General features: G+C 32.5%; 1 protein-coding gene across 3 annotated transcripts in view; it reads left to right on the top strand.

The window, feature by feature from the left end:
- The first annotated feature begins 5,973 nt into the window (after positions 1-5,973).
- LOC140441806 (lutropin-choriogonadotropic hormone receptor-like) overlaps positions 5,974-20,175 on the top strand; it is a 477,770-nt gene continuing 463,568 nt past the window's right edge. For all 3 annotated transcript variants that reach the window (XM_072532733.1, XM_072532734.1, XM_072532732.1), the window contains exon 1: positions 5,974-6,170. In XM_072532733.1, the coding sequence (XP_072388834.1) occupies positions 6,157-6,170 (14 nt within the window). In that variant the 5' untranslated portion in view covers positions 5,974-6,156. The remainder of the gene's footprint in view (positions 6,171-20,175) is intronic.

The raw sequence follows: 20,175 nt of genomic DNA, 5'->3' as shown, positions 1-20,175 counted from the left end.
CTCCTTTATAGATCCATTGGTAAGAGAAGAAGAGGAAGACCCAGAACAAGGTTCTTTGATAACATCGATAAAGACATGAGAAATATGGGAATACCGAATTGGCGAAGGAAGGCGATGGATAGGGACGACTTTAGAAAAATTCTTGAGGAGGCTAGGACCCACGCAAGGTTGTAAAGCCAGAATGATGATAATGATCCATAATAATTATTTTATTCCTAAAACTTGTAATACCTGTTAAGTTTGAAGTTTAGATTATCGTTTTAAATTATATTAGACAATTCTGTTTTCTTTAGAGAATATTAACATGTTGTAACAGGCTGTGCGGCACTTGCCCATGCCATAAAAAAAATGTGTTGTAGTAGGTTAAGTAACCAGAAAGCTAGAATTATAATAACTGACGCGTTAGAAGTGAAAAGTGTGAATACTTTCATATACCTAGGCCCGTGGTTATTAAAATTGGCGAAGAAATTAAAAGAAGAATAGTTCTTGCCAATAAGTATTACTATGGCATTAGAAGACAAATGACCTCAAAACTATCCATAAAAATTAAAATGAGCATCTATAAAACCCTAATAAGGCTAATGTTTACATATGGAGCAGAAACTTACACAGAATGGCCAAGAGCAAGACTTGTGATGCAGACGTTACAACTTTGAGTTACATAGACGTTTTGGCGAACATGATGTTGTAAAATTCATTACGGCAGCACACCTTAGATGGATAGATCAAGTAATTAGGCGAGAGGAAAGTGCAATAGTCAGAAAAGTTTTTAACCGAAGATGGCCGATGAGAGAACGAGTCAGAGGAAGACCGAGACTTTAGCCTTAAGACAACATAAAGGATGATTTAAAATCTACTGGACTATGGAGAAAAATTGCCAGAGACAGGGGAAAATGGAGGACTGTTCTGCTACATCGTACTGATCGCATACTTATCTCGATCCATGGAAAGCGATAAAACCAACAACGAACACACATGTGCGAAATGATTCATTTTATTTATAATTTGGGTAATGATTTATCGTGTACAAAAATAAAAATATGTACAATAATCAGTTTACTGTTTTCTCAAGGAAGAAACACGTCATTCACACAATGTCGATTTAATGAGGCAATAAAAATGTTCTCTGCGTCTAGTTGCGCCGTCCAAACTGAAAGACGAGCTTCGAGCTTCTTTTGAAGTCGTGGAATAAACCGCAACAATTTGGTTCGCGACGAGTCACGATGAAACAGTAGCTCGGTACCTATATACGAGCCAAACGGTATAGATACGGTATGCGAACGCTATATTTGTTAAGGTGGGTACACATATGTGAGCCAAACGGTATACGTACCGTACGCATACAGATCCTTGAAAAATATTCTACATCGTACTGATCGCATACTTATCTCGATGCATGGAAAGCGACAAACCAACAACGAACACACATGTGCGAAATGATTCATTTTATTTATAATTTGGGTACTGATTTATGTTTCTGTTTTTGCTTGTTTAACAAAAATAAAAATATGTACAATAATCAGTTTACTGTTTTCTCACGTCTCTCTAGGAAGGAACACGTCATTCACACTATGTCGATTTGATGAGATAATAAAAATGTTCGCTGCGTCTAGTAAGCGCCGTCCAAACTGAAAGACGAGCTTCCTTTGAAGTCGTGGAATAAACCGCAACAAGTTGGTTCGCGACGAGTCACGATGAAACAGTACGCAAGCGGTTTTTTCTGCCGTATACATTAACGAATATAGCGTTCGCATACCGTTTGGCTCGTATATGTGTACCGACCTTAAAGGTCGGTACACATATACGAGCCAAACGGTATGCATACGGTATGCGAATTCGGTATGCTAATTCAGAAATTACTTATAATATAAAATCAATATTAAAAAGTTTAAAAAATGAGACTAAAAATCATACATACTATAAAAACAAACAAGAACACAATTAAACAATACCAATATACATATCATAAAGCAAGAGATCTTTTTAACTGAGTAAAAGTTATATTGAAAATAATAAAATCGGGAACATTTAATAGCCCTATGTACTTATCTAATATCTATCCAATGGGTTGTGAATGCCATAGGTTGTTCTGTGAAAAGGAATATTGAAAACATTGTGGTAACGTAAAGTTTGATGGGAAACATTAAAGTTAATTTGGTTAAGTTAAAACCGAACTAGTCCTGCTGGTCCGTTCCTCACCATTTCAACCCGGAAAGTAACGGACCAGCAGCGTATGACCCGTTTATGGCCCAATCTTTGGGCAGATACAATCGCGTGAGCCGACCATCCCTCCCCCATAGCAAAAACATAGCCAACGCACTATCGCAGGCAAGTAAAAATTAGCCAGATAGCCAATAAGGGCTATCAATAAAGTTAAAAAATAGTATAATAAATGTAGGAAATGGGACGTACACAGACATAAAGGACGACACAAACATTTACGTTGTCAGTTAGATAAAATTCTAAACGAAACGAACGTAGCACCCACGATAGGAAGAAACTGATATATACATATTCGAAGAAATATGTTCATAAGTCATTTATGTTAGGACCTCATAAAATGACTATGAAATGTATGATCTTATATATAAATATAGCTCCTAACATATAATGACGGTTCTTAAGTGAGGGTAGAGATAATTGTTGTTCGATACGGGAATAATCATCATTTTCAATAGTAGTGTGGACGTGGTAAGTACAATATTTCAAAAATGTATGCTGGACTCTTTCTATGGTATCAATAGACACTAAAATTAACCTAACATATGAAGAATACTATTTTAACTTCAGAGATAATAATTATACAGCGATAAATGATTATTTGGCAGGTATTAATTATTAGTTATTTTATGAATTAGATATTGAGTCTGCTGTACAAAAGTTTTATGAAACTATCGATGATGTTTTTAATCAGTTTATTCCAAGAAAACTCATTAAAAGCTCTAACTGTCCAAAATGATTTTTCCCATATTAAAAAAATTTAATTATTGCAAAGAAAACTAGCCACAAAAAATATTTACAAACAAAGTCTGAAGCAGATTACTTGATATTTTCTAACCTAAGGTCTAAATGTAAAATAGAAACCCAAAAATGTGACTATAATTATATAAAAACTGTAGGTAACAATCTAAAAGATAATCCAGCACATTTCTGGAGATACCTACATTAATGATAAAAAAAATCAAACACTGAAGAAATTTAGGAATTTATATCAAATATACCAAGTGATAGTGAGGATGAATTGGAAGAAGTCAGCGATGAAGATGAAGAACCAAATAACATTCCAAAGCCAGTTACAAATGAGATGTTAGAAAAATTAATGAACGAAACTAATGTTGATGAAATATTTGTTTCTGTTAGTGACACAGATGGTAATTTGCAAGGGAATTCTTCTGATAATAACCAAGACAGGGGCGAACTTAGCGAAAATGAAAACCATGGAGCTATACAGAATGAAAAAAATAAAGTTTTAAAAATTAAGCAGCTAGTATGGAAAAATAAAAAAATTGGTCAAGTGCCATCTAATTTCAAATGAAATGATGATATTCCTAATGTCTTAAAGGAATTGAAGACTCCATATGAGTTTTTTAAATATCTTTTCGATGACACAATTATGCAAAAAATTGTAGATGAGACTATCCAGTATAGTGTCCAGAAGGATCCATCCAAACCATTTGAATTTTCGTCCAACGATTTAAATAAATATTTAGGAATATGCATATTGACGTCAATAATAAACATAACAAACATCAGAACATACTAGAGTGCAGAAGTAGGCATTGACATAGTTAAAAATTGTATGAGTCAAAAGCATTTTGAAAAAAATTGATCGTGTTTACATTTCAATGACAATGCTGCTACTAATGCCACTACCAAGTTATATAAAATTCGACCTGTCATTGATTCCTTATCTGAAAAATTCCTATCTTTGCCTATGGAAGAATCTCTTAGTATTGATGAACAAATATGTGCAACCAAAGCTCGACATCACATGAAACAATACTTGTCGCTAAAACCCCACAAATGGGGTTATTAAAGTTATTTGTTTTAAGTGGCGTTTCTGGTTATTGCTATAAATTTGAAATCTACACTCGAACTGAAAATGACCCATCACATCGACTAAACTGCGAACTGCGAAACTGGTAACATTGTCATGCGTTTAACAAGGGAAGTACCCAGAAATTGTTTCCACAAAATTTATTTCGATAACTACTACACCTCAGTCGAAGTTGTGTCAGTTTTAGCCAACATTGAAATTCATTCGTTGGGAGCTGTTCGAAAAAATTGAATTCCACTGTGCAAATTACCTAATGATGCAGAAACCAAGAAGTTTGTTCGAGGAACATCTGTAGAATATGTTGCTAACTGTAATGGTGTAGATATAGCAAATATCTTATGGAAAGACAACAAAAATGTTATGTTCTTATCATCATTTGTAGGGATTAATCCTGAAGACGAAATATCACGTTTCGATAAAAAACAAAAGAAGAAAATAAAAACTAAATGTCCGGCAATCGTGAAAGAATATAATCGTCACATAGGTGGTGTAGATTTACTGGATAGTATCATAGGCCGTTATAGGATTACAATGAGGACCAAAAAATGGTACATGCGCTTGCTTTACCATGTACTAGATATCTGTATAATAAATGCTTGACTAGCTTATAAAAAAGTGCACCCTGATCAGAAAGTTAAGATGGCTCAATTTAGAATCCAGTTGACACGAACACTTTGTAGTATAGGAAGCAGAACGGAACGATCCAAACGAGTAAGACCTTCGTCACTTCAATAGGAAATTGAATCTAAGAAAAAGAGGGGTAATGTAATGCCGCTTCCACCTAAAGATGTTCGACTTGACAATGAAGGCCATTTTCCTAAATGGAATTCTACAAGATTAAGATGTAAGTTACCTAATTGTCATTCACAAACGTTTGTACTACGTGAAAAGTGCTCAGCGGTTTGTGTTTCAATAAGGACAAAAATTGTTTTAACATATTTCATACACAATAAACCACACTTGTTTCCTGACCATTAATATATAGGTTACATAATAGTTATTATATACGCCATGATGTATTTATAAATCACTTATTATTTTTGTCAAATATAAAAAAAAATAAATGTACAAATTTTTTTTAAATATTTTTCCGTCAAACATAATCAGTGGTGATTATTAATAGTATAGCTTGTTCCAATTCTATTGAATTTACGAAAAAAACTTATAAACAACATTTTTTTACATTTCAGTGGAGTTTGTTTTGTGTATCTGCCTCCATATAACTTTCCAAAATTTCAAGTCATCCGCCAACATTAGACATTTGTTATTTAGGAAACCGGAAGTGATGCCGTTAACGAAGATAAAGAAGTGGAGAAGTGTGGCCTCCTTGAGGAACTCCAGATGGAACTGAGACACTGTCAGAGAGATGACAACCTATCTTGAGTCTTTGACTTCTACCAGATGTAGAGGTATCTCTCTAATCCATTGAACAAACCTGACATGAAAGCCTACATTAATTAATTTGCCCAAAAGTATATGGTGATCTACACGATTAAATGCTTCGGAAAAGTCTGTGTATATTGCATCTACCTGAGATAATGAGATAATATAATGAGTTGAAAAATTCTAATACGAGCGTGTTCTCTCATTCCAGTTGATGTCTACTAAAAATATATTTATAAACGTTTCAACTAAATTCTATTAATTTTATGAAAGATTGCTCCGGCATACTCAACTTGTGTATACTGCTATAAAACTTATGGAATATACATATGAGGGAATGTATACACAGCTGCTTACATGCATTATATTGAATTAAATATATCTAGTGCAGAGTCTCATACACATATATTTTGATAACCGATAGTAAATCATGCCTTTGCACATTCTCACTTTTCCATTTTTCATGTTAGAGCAAAGTCTGCACTTGGAACTCTTGAGCTTTGCGCCGATGCACATCACAACTTTAACTCCTATCGGAAAATTACCGCGTTTCCTCCAAACAGTTTCCCGCTGACTGCTCTACAAATCGCAACTGAGAACTTAGAGCTGGAAAGCGCAACACGCTGAAAAGCACGTGATTTTTTGAAAGTGTTGGATAATATTAGTTTTTTATGTTTTTATTAAAAGTGCCGTTTTAAAAAGTGTTTCCATTTTTTATGGACATGATGACGTAAGTACTACTGCATGCATTTTTGAATATTTTTTAAAAAACCGGGTATAATATTTAAAAAAAACCAAATAATTTTTTCCTGAAAAATGGATTTGGCAGAGCCAATTAGCCAGAAAAAACAAATAATAAAAATTAAAGTTTATTTAATTTTATTATAAATATATACTATGTCACAGAATGTATGTTAATACACATTATGTCACAAACCCTTGTCCAATTTATTCTTCAGATTATTCACTCTTAAAATTGTATTATTTAAAACACATATTGTAATATTAAACTTGATTTATTGTAAATAAAAAAAATTTACACTCAATGTAGTGGACATAGTGCTGTTTACCTCTACAAGATCTTTTGGGTCATGGTACTAGATGTTTACTAAAAATGCATTATGCAATGTTAAACTTTAATTTGTTTCTCCTTCATGACAAACATTATAGGGTAAAATGTAAATCCTAATATTTGTTTACATTTAATGACATGGATATTGTTAGAATACTGAAACAAACATAATGTATATTCCTCATGTATCAAAAACTTCCTCTCCATCATCTTCTCAAACTTTTGGCGAGAAATCGGTAATAAGTGATTGGTGATAGGCAGAAGAACTTCTAGCCATGCAATATTTCACTTCTTCGAAATCGTATCATATCAAGTTCTTTGAAATTATTATTATCAACAAAAGTTTTTAAAAATAGCTTTCCTATAGCCTCTCGACGAACTTAAAGATGAACACAGACAGATATTAATCCACGTTGTTTTTCAGTGTCAAGTTTTCTTAAAACAAAAGGAGCTTCTTTTCCGAGAGACAAGAGTTGAATTGCTTGAAGTCCTCACATTCCAAATTGTGTACAGTGTATTTAGTAGCTGTTTGGCGCCCAAGTTGTTGCCAATCCCAAGGAGTCAGTATTTTCATATTTGGTACTCTTTTCCTTTGTCTTTCAATGTGACCATGGACAGTGTCTGCTTTCATATGAGTTTGGCCCTTAAAAAAAAACTTTAAAACCTTTAAATCCAGAAATATGCCATTACAATAAACGTATTTTTATTTTGACCATAACAGTTGTCCATCCATATGGTTATTCGTTGAATAGTAGAGTCAGGTATTACACTATTTGCTCATTTTAATAAACAACAAGCTATTTCTTTTCGGCCATGAGCTGTTTTACTTTCATCCCACATTATGTATTGTACTAGAGAGTCGAAGGAATCATAAATCGTAAAAATAAATGCCCATAATTTTCTCTTATAAAAACTGATGCTGTTTGTAATCAAAGGTTAAGGTAAGCACTTCTGGAGATCACAAGTCAAAACTTTATATCTCGTATTATCCATGGAAAGTTTAATATCTCGATTTTTTAAATCATATCTCTTCTCTCCGATTAGCTCCGAATAGCTCTGATTAATCTCTAATCAGAGCCTAGCACTAAATAAATCACAAATGTCTGTACCAGGTAATTTAAAGAAAATAATAAATTGTTTGTTAAACACATCACAACCACTGTTTAGCAACCAATTTTGAATCAACATTATTTTCAGCACAATAGGTTGTATAAAGGCTGTACATCTTCTTGATATTTAATTCTGATCCTATATATTTTTTGGAGGTTTTCTCTCTAGTATAATGGCTCTCATAGGTAGGGAGTGATGAAATATGATTCTTAACATTTACAGTAATTTCAGGTAACGTTTTATTGCTAGGAGGGTCCTTCCGTCGTAGGTCTGGTTGTATCAGACCACCTTGTTCTGTCTTTCGTAAAACGTTTACGACCACTTTATTTAAAACCATTAAAGTATTTAAAAAAATTAACTTTGTAAACGCCAAAATTCTTGTTATTAACAATAAAACTGTAAAAAAGACTATTTTCCTTTGGTTTGCTGTATTCTTTAGTTCGTTTTCTGGAGCGAGCTATTGGTTGACTTTTTACACACGATCTGACAAAATGTCTTTTTATGTCATTGCTTCTTCCTATATAAACCAGGTGGTTTCATAGAATTGGCTTGACGTATTTTACCGCGTTTGGTAACATATTCCTTTCCGAACATTGAGTTTCTTAGTTGGCTTCTCATTTACATTGTCGGTATTTCTACTATCTTTGTCATTATAATTATTACCACTATTACTTCATCATCGAATACATACAGCTCTTTTTTCAATTGATTCTTTAGACTTTTTTGTTCTATCAACTCATGGCCTGTTCTCTCATTACTGATTCCTGCCTTTAACTCTAGTGAAAACATCTTAATTTTTCATTAGTATCACTAGATGTCCCACAGAGCAAATATTCTTTATCAGCATTGAATTCATCATTTTCAAAAAATGGATCGCCATCTTCTGTATTAAGTCCATCATCGGGATTATTTTGATTGGTTTTTTGTTCTGCATTACGAGAATTTGATTCTGGAACAAATATCTCTTTTAAACAAAGATCAACAAAAATCTCTTTTTCAAATAATAAAAAATAGTTTTAAGAGTACGTTATGCCGTAAATGCCTTAAACATACCAGTATAATTTTTCAGCATCAACGTTATTCAATACATGCAATAAATGCGAGAGTTTCAAAACAAACTATTAAATTAATCAATTTTTTAAACTAAATATTTTTTGCTAAGATATTTTACACTATTCTACATAGTCCGTAAACGCAAACAATATTTATTAATGAAAACTAAGATTCCACAGGACTTTAAATTTAGTATATTTTTCTTGAATTTACCAACACATTTGTCTTTAGGCAATTAAATTGTCTCTTTTGTTAAGCTCGAAACATCTCTAAAATATAATGATATTATCCCTCCTGTATTTATTTCATTTTGTTCTCCTAAAGCTAAATTCAATATTTTGGAAACACGAGAAAGTTTTTTGCACTCTATAATCAGTTGTATTTGTATTTACTGTACAGTTGTATTACTGCATATAACTAAACAAAATTTGAAAATGTAAACAATAAATTACTAGGTAGTCTACAACATGTGGTTCAAGGCACTGTGTATAAATACTGTAATGTTAGCAATGTACACAGAGGTATAGGGTTTCATGGTGCCCTCTGCCTCTAAACAAAATCTGACATGATACTTTTTATAAAGTGCTTATCTTTGTTATTTTATAAAGTAGAACATAGTGCTTTGTACCATATATATATATATATATATATATATAAATGTAATACTATACTCTTATTAGTGCGAAGAGATAACAGTATGATTTCATCTAAAATGGGAATCAAGAACAATGCTACTTCTTACACAAGATAATTTGTTTGACAATTGTGCCATATTATTTCCAAATGTCAGTGATACCTAACTATAAACAAACATACAACCTAAAGCTATTTATTGTGTGAAAGGTACAACACACTCTGTTGTTTTATTAAAATAAACGTAGGTTTATTATTACATGCCCCTACCAAAGGGATTTATTTATGTTTTATCCCAAGTCTCGGATATCTACTTGTATCGGATATCTACTTCATAATGTATTTAAAATTTTCATTTTTATTTGAAATGGACCGAGTCCTACTTTGTTATTTTTTTTTATTTAGTTTTGATTTATATTCCACATAATATCCAATTTCCCTCTTTTAAATCATATAATTTCTATGTTTGTCATATAGTTTTTTATTATATTCATGATGTTCTACAAAATTTTTATAGGATATTTGTTCATTTTTTTGTTAATTGCCACTTTAAACAAACAGACAAACAATCGGATGGGCTTTTCCAAAAAGCAAATATTCTGGGCTATTGCCGTTTACAGAGTGATCTGTTTTATTTATCTATACATTCGTCGGCTATTTTTCGTCGGTAAACAAGAAAGATTAAATAATTGTATAAAATATTTTTTGAATATGAACAATGTTATTTACGTGAAACATCAAGGCCATTAGATGTTACAATGAGTGAACATCAATCTTATATTAAAAATAGAAAAATTTGTAGGTCTCAAATATATACTATTCATGGGAAAATGAAGATAGAGTTTAATAGAAAGCTTGAAGAATATTCCTAAAAAACAGATTGCGTCGCAAATTTAGTTTATTCATTCATAATACTATTTTTTTATGCAACTAGATAAAACTCTTAAAATAATAAGAAAAAATTAGAGGATAATATATATTGATAAGCAAAACACAACATATAAGCGATATGAAAAACGCATTCTTACTTACATAGTTGCTAACTTACAATTTGATGATTTTTTTAATTTACAAACATTGTTTTATAATATGGCTTCTATCGTTAAGTAAAATTCATGTAAATATGTAAATTTAATTTATTTAAAGTAAGTATTTATTAGTAATTAAATTTATTACTAGAGTCTTAAATTTTTGCTGTACTCACAAGTAGTGGACTATTTATTTCGAAACAATGAGCTGTGATTTACTTTATAATTTACTTATTATTTTTAATATTTGGTGCTATCAAGCCATATTTAAGAACGAAAATATATGAAATTGATAATAAAATAGGCTTTAGATATAAATTGCTAACTGTCGAATGTCAATTATTCTCACTTTTGGTTTACATTTCATGAGGACAACTGGTGTCCTATTAATCTCTGCGAGGAATTGCAATCCGAAGAATTTCTGGAGAACTAATCATAAAAGGCAGAAAGTACTTGGTCAAGATTTAATAAAAAACTTTGCTCGATATCTGACTTTTATTTAAGTAAAGTTCATTTATTCGAACATTCAACCATATATCATTTTAATAAATAAATGTTCAATTTTCTAAAAATATTATTTATTTTGCTCATCAAGGATTTATAATTCCTGGATATTTAGATCTTCTCGATTTTTTAGTCACATGCCACCTTTGAGGTAAGCCTTAAACGTTTGATGTATCATCTGATTCTATGTCTAAAGTAAAACCATTTGTGGTTTTCTTTTGAGAAATTGGTACCTTGTCTATTCAAATTTTTTGCACTCTGATGTGTTCATTTATTTCAGTACTTTTCAGAAGCCGTGTTTTTTTTGAAACATTGTTTTTAAGATCCTTTTTTTTTTAAAGTTTGTGCTAGTACCGATTTTTATGCAAGGTTGTAGCGTAGATTTAGCATAGTAGAGAAACAGTTTCAGTCGCACATAAAAGAAACCATATAACAAACATGGGTAGTTGACCAGTCAAGCACGGAAATGTGGAACAACTGCGTGGAGACTTTGAAATTAGCAGCCAAAAGCACATTGGGAATATCCCGAAACCAAGTGAGAAACAATGGTTTGACCGAGAGTGCTAATACATATAAGAAGACCGATGCATTTGGGACCAGGCAATAGTGAAGAACTAGGACACCAATAGATAGGTACAAAAACTTACGGAGAGAGGAGAAACGCATACACCGAAAAAAATTGAGAATCAGAAAACGACATCACAGAACGGTAAGAAAGCCATACGAGTCAAGGAAAAACAAAAAAGTTCTATCACCAAATAAACATCATTAAAAATAGTTAAAACTGAGAATAAACATTTATAATGGCAAGGATGTCAAACTGCTTACCGACAAATACGATATTCTGTTACGATGGGTCAGACACTTTTAAGGGTTGGTGGAAGCAGAATCTACTAACAACATCCACTAACAATTGGAGTACCGAAATGAGGAATTCTTGGAACCACCCTCAGTGGGGGAAGTGAAAATATCTACAAAAAAAACTAAAAAATCACAAATCCGCAGACAGCGATGGTATTCCAGCGAAGTTATTTAAACAAAATGAAGAGCAGATTGCTAATGTGATGCAAAAAACAGTTTGTAAAATTTGGCCTGAGGAGTAAATGCTTAAGTAATGGAGCTTAGGTTTAATACACCGTTACACAAAAAGAAAAAACGACTAAAATGTAATAAGTACCGTGGAATAACTCTCCTAGATACACTATACAAGATATTGTCACACATCTTGCAAGAGAGATTGAAGCCTTATACCGAAGCGCTGCTAGATGAATATCTGGCAGAATTCAGGCGTAAACGTTCAACTAAAAATGAGATCTTTACATTATGACCAATTTCCGAAACAACAGAATAATATAGGTATGAACGTATATATAAGTATACTATTATCATAAGATCACGTCTTTATAACGCTATGACTGAGTTAAGAATTCTAAAAAAACTAGTATGCATGATAAAGTGTGACGACAGCCAAGATGCTTTCAGCAGTAAAAATTCAAAACGACTCGTCAACCACATTTAAAATATATAAGTCTAGAAACAGTCGTACGAGTTTCTAACTAAGTTAGCAGGTAAACTATATTTAATAGATCAGTCCAGATAATAGCATATGCTAAGGACGTGGACATTATAACAAGAACGAGAGAGAAAACTACGAAGATCCTAACTAAGCTAGAAATAGCAGCAGAATTAATGGGATTACATAAAAACAAAAATAAAACCAAATTCATAAACACGAGAAATGAAAATGTTGACGCAGATCTAATTGTCAATGACCAAAACTGCGAAACCGTCTAAAAGATCATATTATATCTAAGTAGATCGGTTAACTTCAATAATAACATATCATGTGAAATTAAAAGGCCGATCATAATTACAAAAATATGTTATCATGGTATTTCAAAGTAGTAAGCTAACCAACGTACATCTCAAACAAACTGGTATAAGACTGTATAGAATACTGATGGTCCCCGTTTCCACATATGAATTAGAAGCATGTACCCTAACTAAAACAGACGAATTCTCTCTATCGATTTTTGAAAAAAAAGGTACTACGCAAAATATTCCGAGCAGTCTGTGAAAACGGATATGGAGGCGTAGATATAACTTTGAACTGCAGAACATCTACAAGCATAGGTAAGTAAAAAATATATTATCAGTAGTAATATTCCTAGGACATTGATAACAGACGAGATAATTTCATGACAATCGAAAGCTCGTTCCTTGGTAACAGCACGAAGCCGAAGGCTGAGTGCTGTTACCAAGCAACGAGCTTGAGAAATTTGTCATGAAATTATGAGGCATTCATCAATGTCCGAGGGATATTCGGCGGATAATTTTTCGAAAAAAAAAATCATAACTCAACATAACGAAACATTTATTTATTAAAAGTACAGTCAGTGAAAGAACAATTATTAAAATTTAAGTAAACATTAGATTCTAAATAAACGTGACATTTTGAAATTTATTTGGATGAAGTTGTCAAACTCGATCGTGTTGTCATTGGGATTGAAAATTGCACTGAATGCAATTATCAGTCTAATGTTGACATGATTGGGTGAAATTGTTCCACATGACACAAAATGACGAAATTTGAATGGTTGTTAGAACAGTCGAAAAATTATCAGTAGTAATATCCCTAGGACATTGATAACAGACGAGATAATTTCATGACAATCGAAAGCTCGTTCCTTCAGGCTCAGCCTTCGGCTTCGTGCTGTTACCAAGCGACGAGCTTGAGAAATTTGTCATGAAATTATGAGGCATTCATCAATGTCCGAGGGATATTCGGCGGATAATTTTTCGAAAAAAAAATCATAACTCAACATAACGAAACATTTATTTATTAAAAGTACAGTTAGTGAAAGTACAATTATTAAAATTTAAGTTAACATTCTCATTGCCGAAACGTGACATTTTGAAATTTATTTGGATGAAGTTGTCAAACTCGATCGTGTTGTCATTGGGATTGAAAATTGCACTGAATGCAATTATCAGTCTAATGTTGACATGATTGGGTGAAATTGTTCCACATGACACAAAATGACGAAATTTGAATGGTTGTTAGAGCAGTCGAAATTTATCACTATAATCAAGCGAAACTGTCTGCAGTGGACAAGGCATGTTATCCGAGTCCTGAAATTGAACATGATAAAAACATTCGCTGGTCGTGGTAATAAGAAGACAAGGTACACCAAAGCTGACGTGGATAGACGGGGTAACACCGGATGCTGAGAATATCGGTGTTGCAGCACCGTAATAATGATGATGATGATGACGATGATTGTATATTGTTTTTAACAAAACATTTTTTCGCTGTCTATATCTACAATTCCATAATTATATTCGCTTTAATTTTGAATATTACATTGACTTCAAACCAACAGTTCTACATTGTTCAAAATATTTTTTTTTGGAATTAAAATAAATTTTTTATTTTTAACAATATTTGTTCGCAGCTTTGATATGCTTTGAAGTATCCTATACATTTTAACATGCCAACCGATTAAAGAAAAATAAACAGAAGTTGATTAATGGTTTTGAAAAATGCGGTAGTTGTAGTAAGTATTATAAAATGAATGTGTAGTTTAAAAATAGAATGTATTCCTGAAAAAATATACAACTCAACTAGATTTGTTTGCTGAGGTAGTCAAAAATTGTAAAATAATAAGTAAAATAAATTTACAGGTAATGTTTTCACGTATGTAAAATTTTTATGTTTCAAAAATGGATACTCAGGAGTTGCCAAAAATACTTTTATGCGCGAACTCTGAAATTGTCAACAAGCATTTTATATAAACGACATATTCCCTTATGATGTATTGTAATAGTCAATTGAACGGTATAATCCTGTTATTAAAATTTGAGCTTTCAGGCTCACGAAATATAATACCACACAAACTTAGTAATGTTCTTTATTGTACTTATACAGTTTGTCCGTAAAGTATGGAATAAATTCGATATTTCCTAAATGAAGTCTTCCATCAGCACTTCCATCTGAGACAAACTCAGATGGAAGTGCGTAATTTATTTAATGATAAATATCCAGAAATACCCATCACGTAGTCAACGGTAAGTAAGATTGAAAAGAAATTTCGAAAAATTGGTACGGTTGAAAATGCGCGCAAATCAGGTCGTTACTCTGTAAATTATGTTACAACATTAGATGTTTTACTTGCTTTTGAAGAAGATGCGCACGTAAGGTTAGTCGTGATCTCCATGTTTACAAAACAACGGTACACAAAGTACGTAAAAGTAAAATAACTAAAATGCACAGTTGTACAGGAATTAAACGAAGATAATCCAGATAAAAGAATAAAATTTTGCGAAATAATGATGGATAACAGCCACCGAAACTCTCTCTTGGTTCAAAATATTATTTTTTCTGATGAGGCTACATTCACATTAAATGGCGAGGGCAACCATCATAATTTTAGATACTGGGCAAAAGAAAACTCCAACTGGATGCGGGAACATCATACACAATATCCGCAAAAGGTAAACGTTTTGGCTGGCAATGTAAGAAAAAAAATCATTGGACCCTACTATTTCGAAGGTAATTTAAACGGGCCAGCATACCTTCAGTTTTTAAGTGGGTATCTCGTAGCTACTTTAGTTAATTTATTCCCCAGTACAATTAATCTTAGAAGTTTTGATAAAAGTTTATGGTTTCAACAAGATGGTGCGCCTCCGAATTATGCTTTAGATGTTCGAAGGTACCTAAATGAAATTTTCCGTACAAGCGGATTGGAAGACGTGGACATATTGATTGGCCAGCGAGGTCGCCAGACCTCAATCCTTTGGATTATTTTATGTGGGCTCATTTGAAGAATGTTGTTTATAAGACAAAAACTGCAAATATTGAAGACTCTAAAACAAGAATCCGTAAAGAAATAAACAATATTTCTCAAGAAAGCATAATCAAGGTTCTACAAGAACTTGTACAACGTTTGGCTTACTGTCAAATACAGCAAGAGCTACAAGAGCTACAAGAGCTACAGATTTTTTTAAAAAGGCTTTTCATTTAGGAAATATCGAATATAGGGTTATTTTAAAAACTACATAGAATCACTTACTACATACGCTGCTAAATGAACCAAAATTAAACATTACAAATTTTATGTTTCTTATATTTCCTTGTGGATGCTTTAGGATCTCGTTCTAAGTTGTGCTGTTCTATTCGGTCGATTGTTGAAAGTTCCTTATTTATAAACGATAAAAGATAATCATTTTTAATGATAATGGTGTTAATAAATGTTTCTTCTTTAAGAACGACTTTTTGTTGAGACAATTTTGGATCTCTAGTATAAGGATTTAATGATTCCCTTTTTAATATTGATATTATGATGTTATTTATAATTTAACCCTCTAACCAACAAGATTCTAAAAATTATTCTATTTAGTTGGGAATATTTTTCAAAGTGGATCTAGGCAAAGATACTACTGATGAATCTAAAGATGACATAGATTAGGTTATGTATAATGTTAGTTTTTGTTTGAACATATTTTTTATATTTTATGGAAATAAATATTCAATTAAGATGACAAATTTATTACTAATACTGTTTCGTACCAAAAATTGCTTAACCTTTAACTACGGGCGCCCCTCCATTAGTCATAACTACGTGCGCGGTGTATTCTGTACACAACCGACTAAAAACGCAAATAAAATCCACAACTAGGTATTTTTAGTACATATATTGTATATAATAAATGTAGGCATATATTTAAGAGAATGTCTTAACATAAAAAATAATACATAACGAAAATATAAATATTAGCAACAAATATAAGAACAAAAACTCAACCACTTCTTTTTCTCTAAAAATAACCTTCTTGAGATTCTTGTATATTAGCTTAACATTAAAAATATTATAAAACTAGTATATAAATCTAAAAACTAGGAGTAAATAATCATTCACAAATACATATTGAACATATGAACATATTTGAGAATATGTGTGCTATTCACTTTCGTTTTCTTCCTCGTTTGCGTCTACTAAATTACAATTTGCACAAATTGTAACAGAGTGCTCTTTACAAACCATTCTATTACATTTGTTGCAAGATATTGTTGTAACTCTATTTTTGCTCCTTTCACAACAGTGGCACCTCCCCCGTTTTTTTGCTGGTGGTTCTTCATCGTGGTCGTCTTGTACGTTTTTGTATTTCTTCAAGAATATTTTTAAATCCAGAGGTAAACTCTGTATTTCCGCCCTCTCAGAAAGATGAGGTCTTATCAATGCCAATGATAATTCTTTTAGAAAAACTCTTCTATATTTTTGAGGATTGTCGATGTTGGCAGCATTGTACAGGATCTGGCTGTTAATTCCGGCAATATTCAGGAGTTGAAAAAACAATGCCATTGGCCATCTTCGTGTTCTTCGGGATACCGAATAGGTACTGCACATTTTGTCTACAGTGTCTACGCCTCCTATATGTGAATTATAGTCTAAAATTATCATTGGTTTTCCTGTTTCGGGATCTACTGTAGAATTACTGTGCATGGTAGATAGGAGAATGACAGCTTTATTTTTTTTTGGTGTGTAGGATACAATGGTAACTTCTTTTTGAAAACCAAAAGTGGATGATCCAATTGATGTGTTTTTTCTTGGTAAAAACTCTGGAGGTAGTTCCCTTTTATTTCGTTTAAGTGTGCCAACCATCGTTATCTTTTCCTTCAAAAGGTCAGTTGCCAACGGATAACTCGTATACCAATTGTCGCATGTTAAATTACGGTTTTTACCTTTCCAAGGTTGAAGCAGGCGATGGGTAATATCCGTTGGTGTGTTAGATTTTTTGTAGGACCCTTCCGGTTGTTGACCACAATACACCTCAAAATTGGTGACACAAAAGGTCTGCGCGTCACATAACACAAACACTTTTAAGCCATACTTTGCAGGTTTACTTGGAATGTATTGCACAAAGTTGCATCTACCTCTAAAAGGTATCAACATTTCATCGATAGTCATTTCTTCTCCCAAGGAATAGTTGCTGCTACAGTTTTTCATAAACGTATCAAGAGTAAAGCGAATGGCAGCAAGTTTGTCAATTGATTTTCGGTCCTTTCGAGTATCTTTGTTGTCAAACCTAAGAGCGGCAAGCAAAAATAAAAATCGATCTGCGCTCATACAGTCTCGAAAGATTTCTGAGCCGGTACCATCTTTTGTCCACAATTCGAGGAAGTGTGTATGATTTTGTTTTTTAGTCCCTGCAAGAAATAATAATCCTAATAATGCCATGATTTCCTGTTTAGTCGTATCTTTAGCCCGTCTTGGCCGTTCATAATTTAATCGCATTTTTGCAATCTGCAAATTTGTACATTCAACTATATTTTCTATGATTTCATTTGTAAAGAGTTTTTCAAAAGCACTTAGTTCCGTAGTAACATCTCTCGCACAAACTGTTGGCCCAGGAAATATCTTGACAATATTTTTTGAAGGAGTTTTAGTAAATTTGCTAAGAAGAGATTTCTTATACCATTTAGTTTTTCTGTCTTTTGCTATAAAATAATCATTGTCTTCATCAAGATCTGAACTGTTTTCAATGTTACTGTTTGTGTCCGAGTCAATCGTATATTGATTTTCGTCATTCAGATCAACTTCTGATTCAGTGTCGTGCTCCGTTTTTTCTATTAGCTCGTCGTCTGAAGTATCTGGGTCTCCACCAACATCTTCATCAGATTCTTCCTCAAATATAGCTTGAGCCATAGCTCTAAGTTCATCTTCTGAGAGTTTTTGGGGATTTCTTACTGGTACACGATCCCTGCAAAGTAAATATTTTGTAGTAGCTCTCGATTTATAAACGTTACGAGAAATATATAGAGGCAACGTTTGTAATTTTTATTATTTATTTCTAATTAATATTTCAAAGAGACATGACCGTATTGCTATGGAAGAAAGAACATGAAAAAACAAGACCACAAAAACAACTAGAAGGTCGTTAAATAGTCCAATAATAGGTACTCACAAATATCCAAATAGATAACGGTATATTAAGTTATGAGAAAATGCTAAAATAAAATATTTGATCAAATGTATTATCATAAAACTAGTTTTATTATAATAAAATGAAAGTTTTATTAAAATTTTAATAACAAATTACAAATTCTTTTATTCAAAACGTTGCAAAATGTCTAGCTTTTGTTACATATAAGTCGCTATACATTAATAATGCTATTTTTTAGTAGATAAACGTAATATAAATCTCACAAAATTTACTTACATAACTAGGTGCTTGGTGTACTACATACACCACTGGTAAACTTCTCCTGAATTTTTCCAACCGTCAGTCTATCTCTGCAGCAATCAATTTTACAACTGTTGAGGTTTATAGCTGACACATCAGAGATAGGTTAGGTAGAGGGACACATGCGCAACCAGTGCTTATCAGAAATAGCGGCCAATTTAGTGCGACTGGTGTACTGAGTACACCGTAGCCCGTAGTTAAAGGTTAAGTAATTCAGTTTTACCTGTGCTAAAAGTTACTAACAACGACCCTTTTTCTAATTCCACGTCATTAAATCTCATTTGACAATAGGAATTAAATTTAATTATTAAATCAATCATCAATCAAGTTTATTGATTTAAACGGATAAAGGGTTTTCCCAAAAAATATGTTTAACAAGGTTTAACATAGTTTTCTTCATCTAAGGCATCTATAAAATAAGAAAATAATTTTTATGACAATCAATTGGCTAATTATTTTTTAATAAAAACCGCACGCCTTTTACTCATCGATTTGTTTTTCCCTCAAACCTGCAAAGCTCTACATTGAAAATATGAGTCACTTTCTACAATTTTGGCACTGTGGTTTATTACAGGACATCGATCAGATATTGTTGTTAACTTGTAAGAAATAATGCCAAATCCTAAATGTCTACGCTAATTTTTACATAGAGTGTAATGAAATGATTATTGTACTAATAGCTGATAGGATAGATGAGGCCAAAGAACTTTTAAATCAGCTCTACCTTTCCTCGCTAGAAGGGGGATTGAAAATAAATATATCTAAAACCAAGATGATGACAAATCTTGTAGTCAGCGAAGATATATGCGTAGGGACAAGATCCATAGACCAGGTAATGGCCTATAAATACCTAGGTCATGAGATTCGCATAGGAAAAGATAACCAAACCGTTGAGCTTCTCCGTCGTATAAGACTGACTTGGGCAGCCTTCGGCAAGCTGAGCCATATTTTCAAATCGTCTGATATACCAATATGCCTTAAAAGAAAAATGTTTAATCAGTGTGTTTTGCCAGTGTTAACTTACGGTGCGGAAACGTTGACCATGACAAGGAGAACAGTTCAAAAGATCCGTGTGTGTCAAAGGGCGATGG

Source organism: Diabrotica undecimpunctata, chromosome 5, assembly GCF_040954645.1.
Source record: "Diabrotica undecimpunctata isolate CICGRU chromosome 5, icDiaUnde3, whole genome shotgun sequence".
Lineage (NCBI taxonomy): Eukaryota > Metazoa > Arthropoda > Insecta > Coleoptera > Chrysomelidae > Diabrotica > Diabrotica undecimpunctata.
The sequence above is the reverse complement of the archived record's forward strand: the minus strand, read 5'-3'. Positions and strand labels throughout refer to the sequence as shown.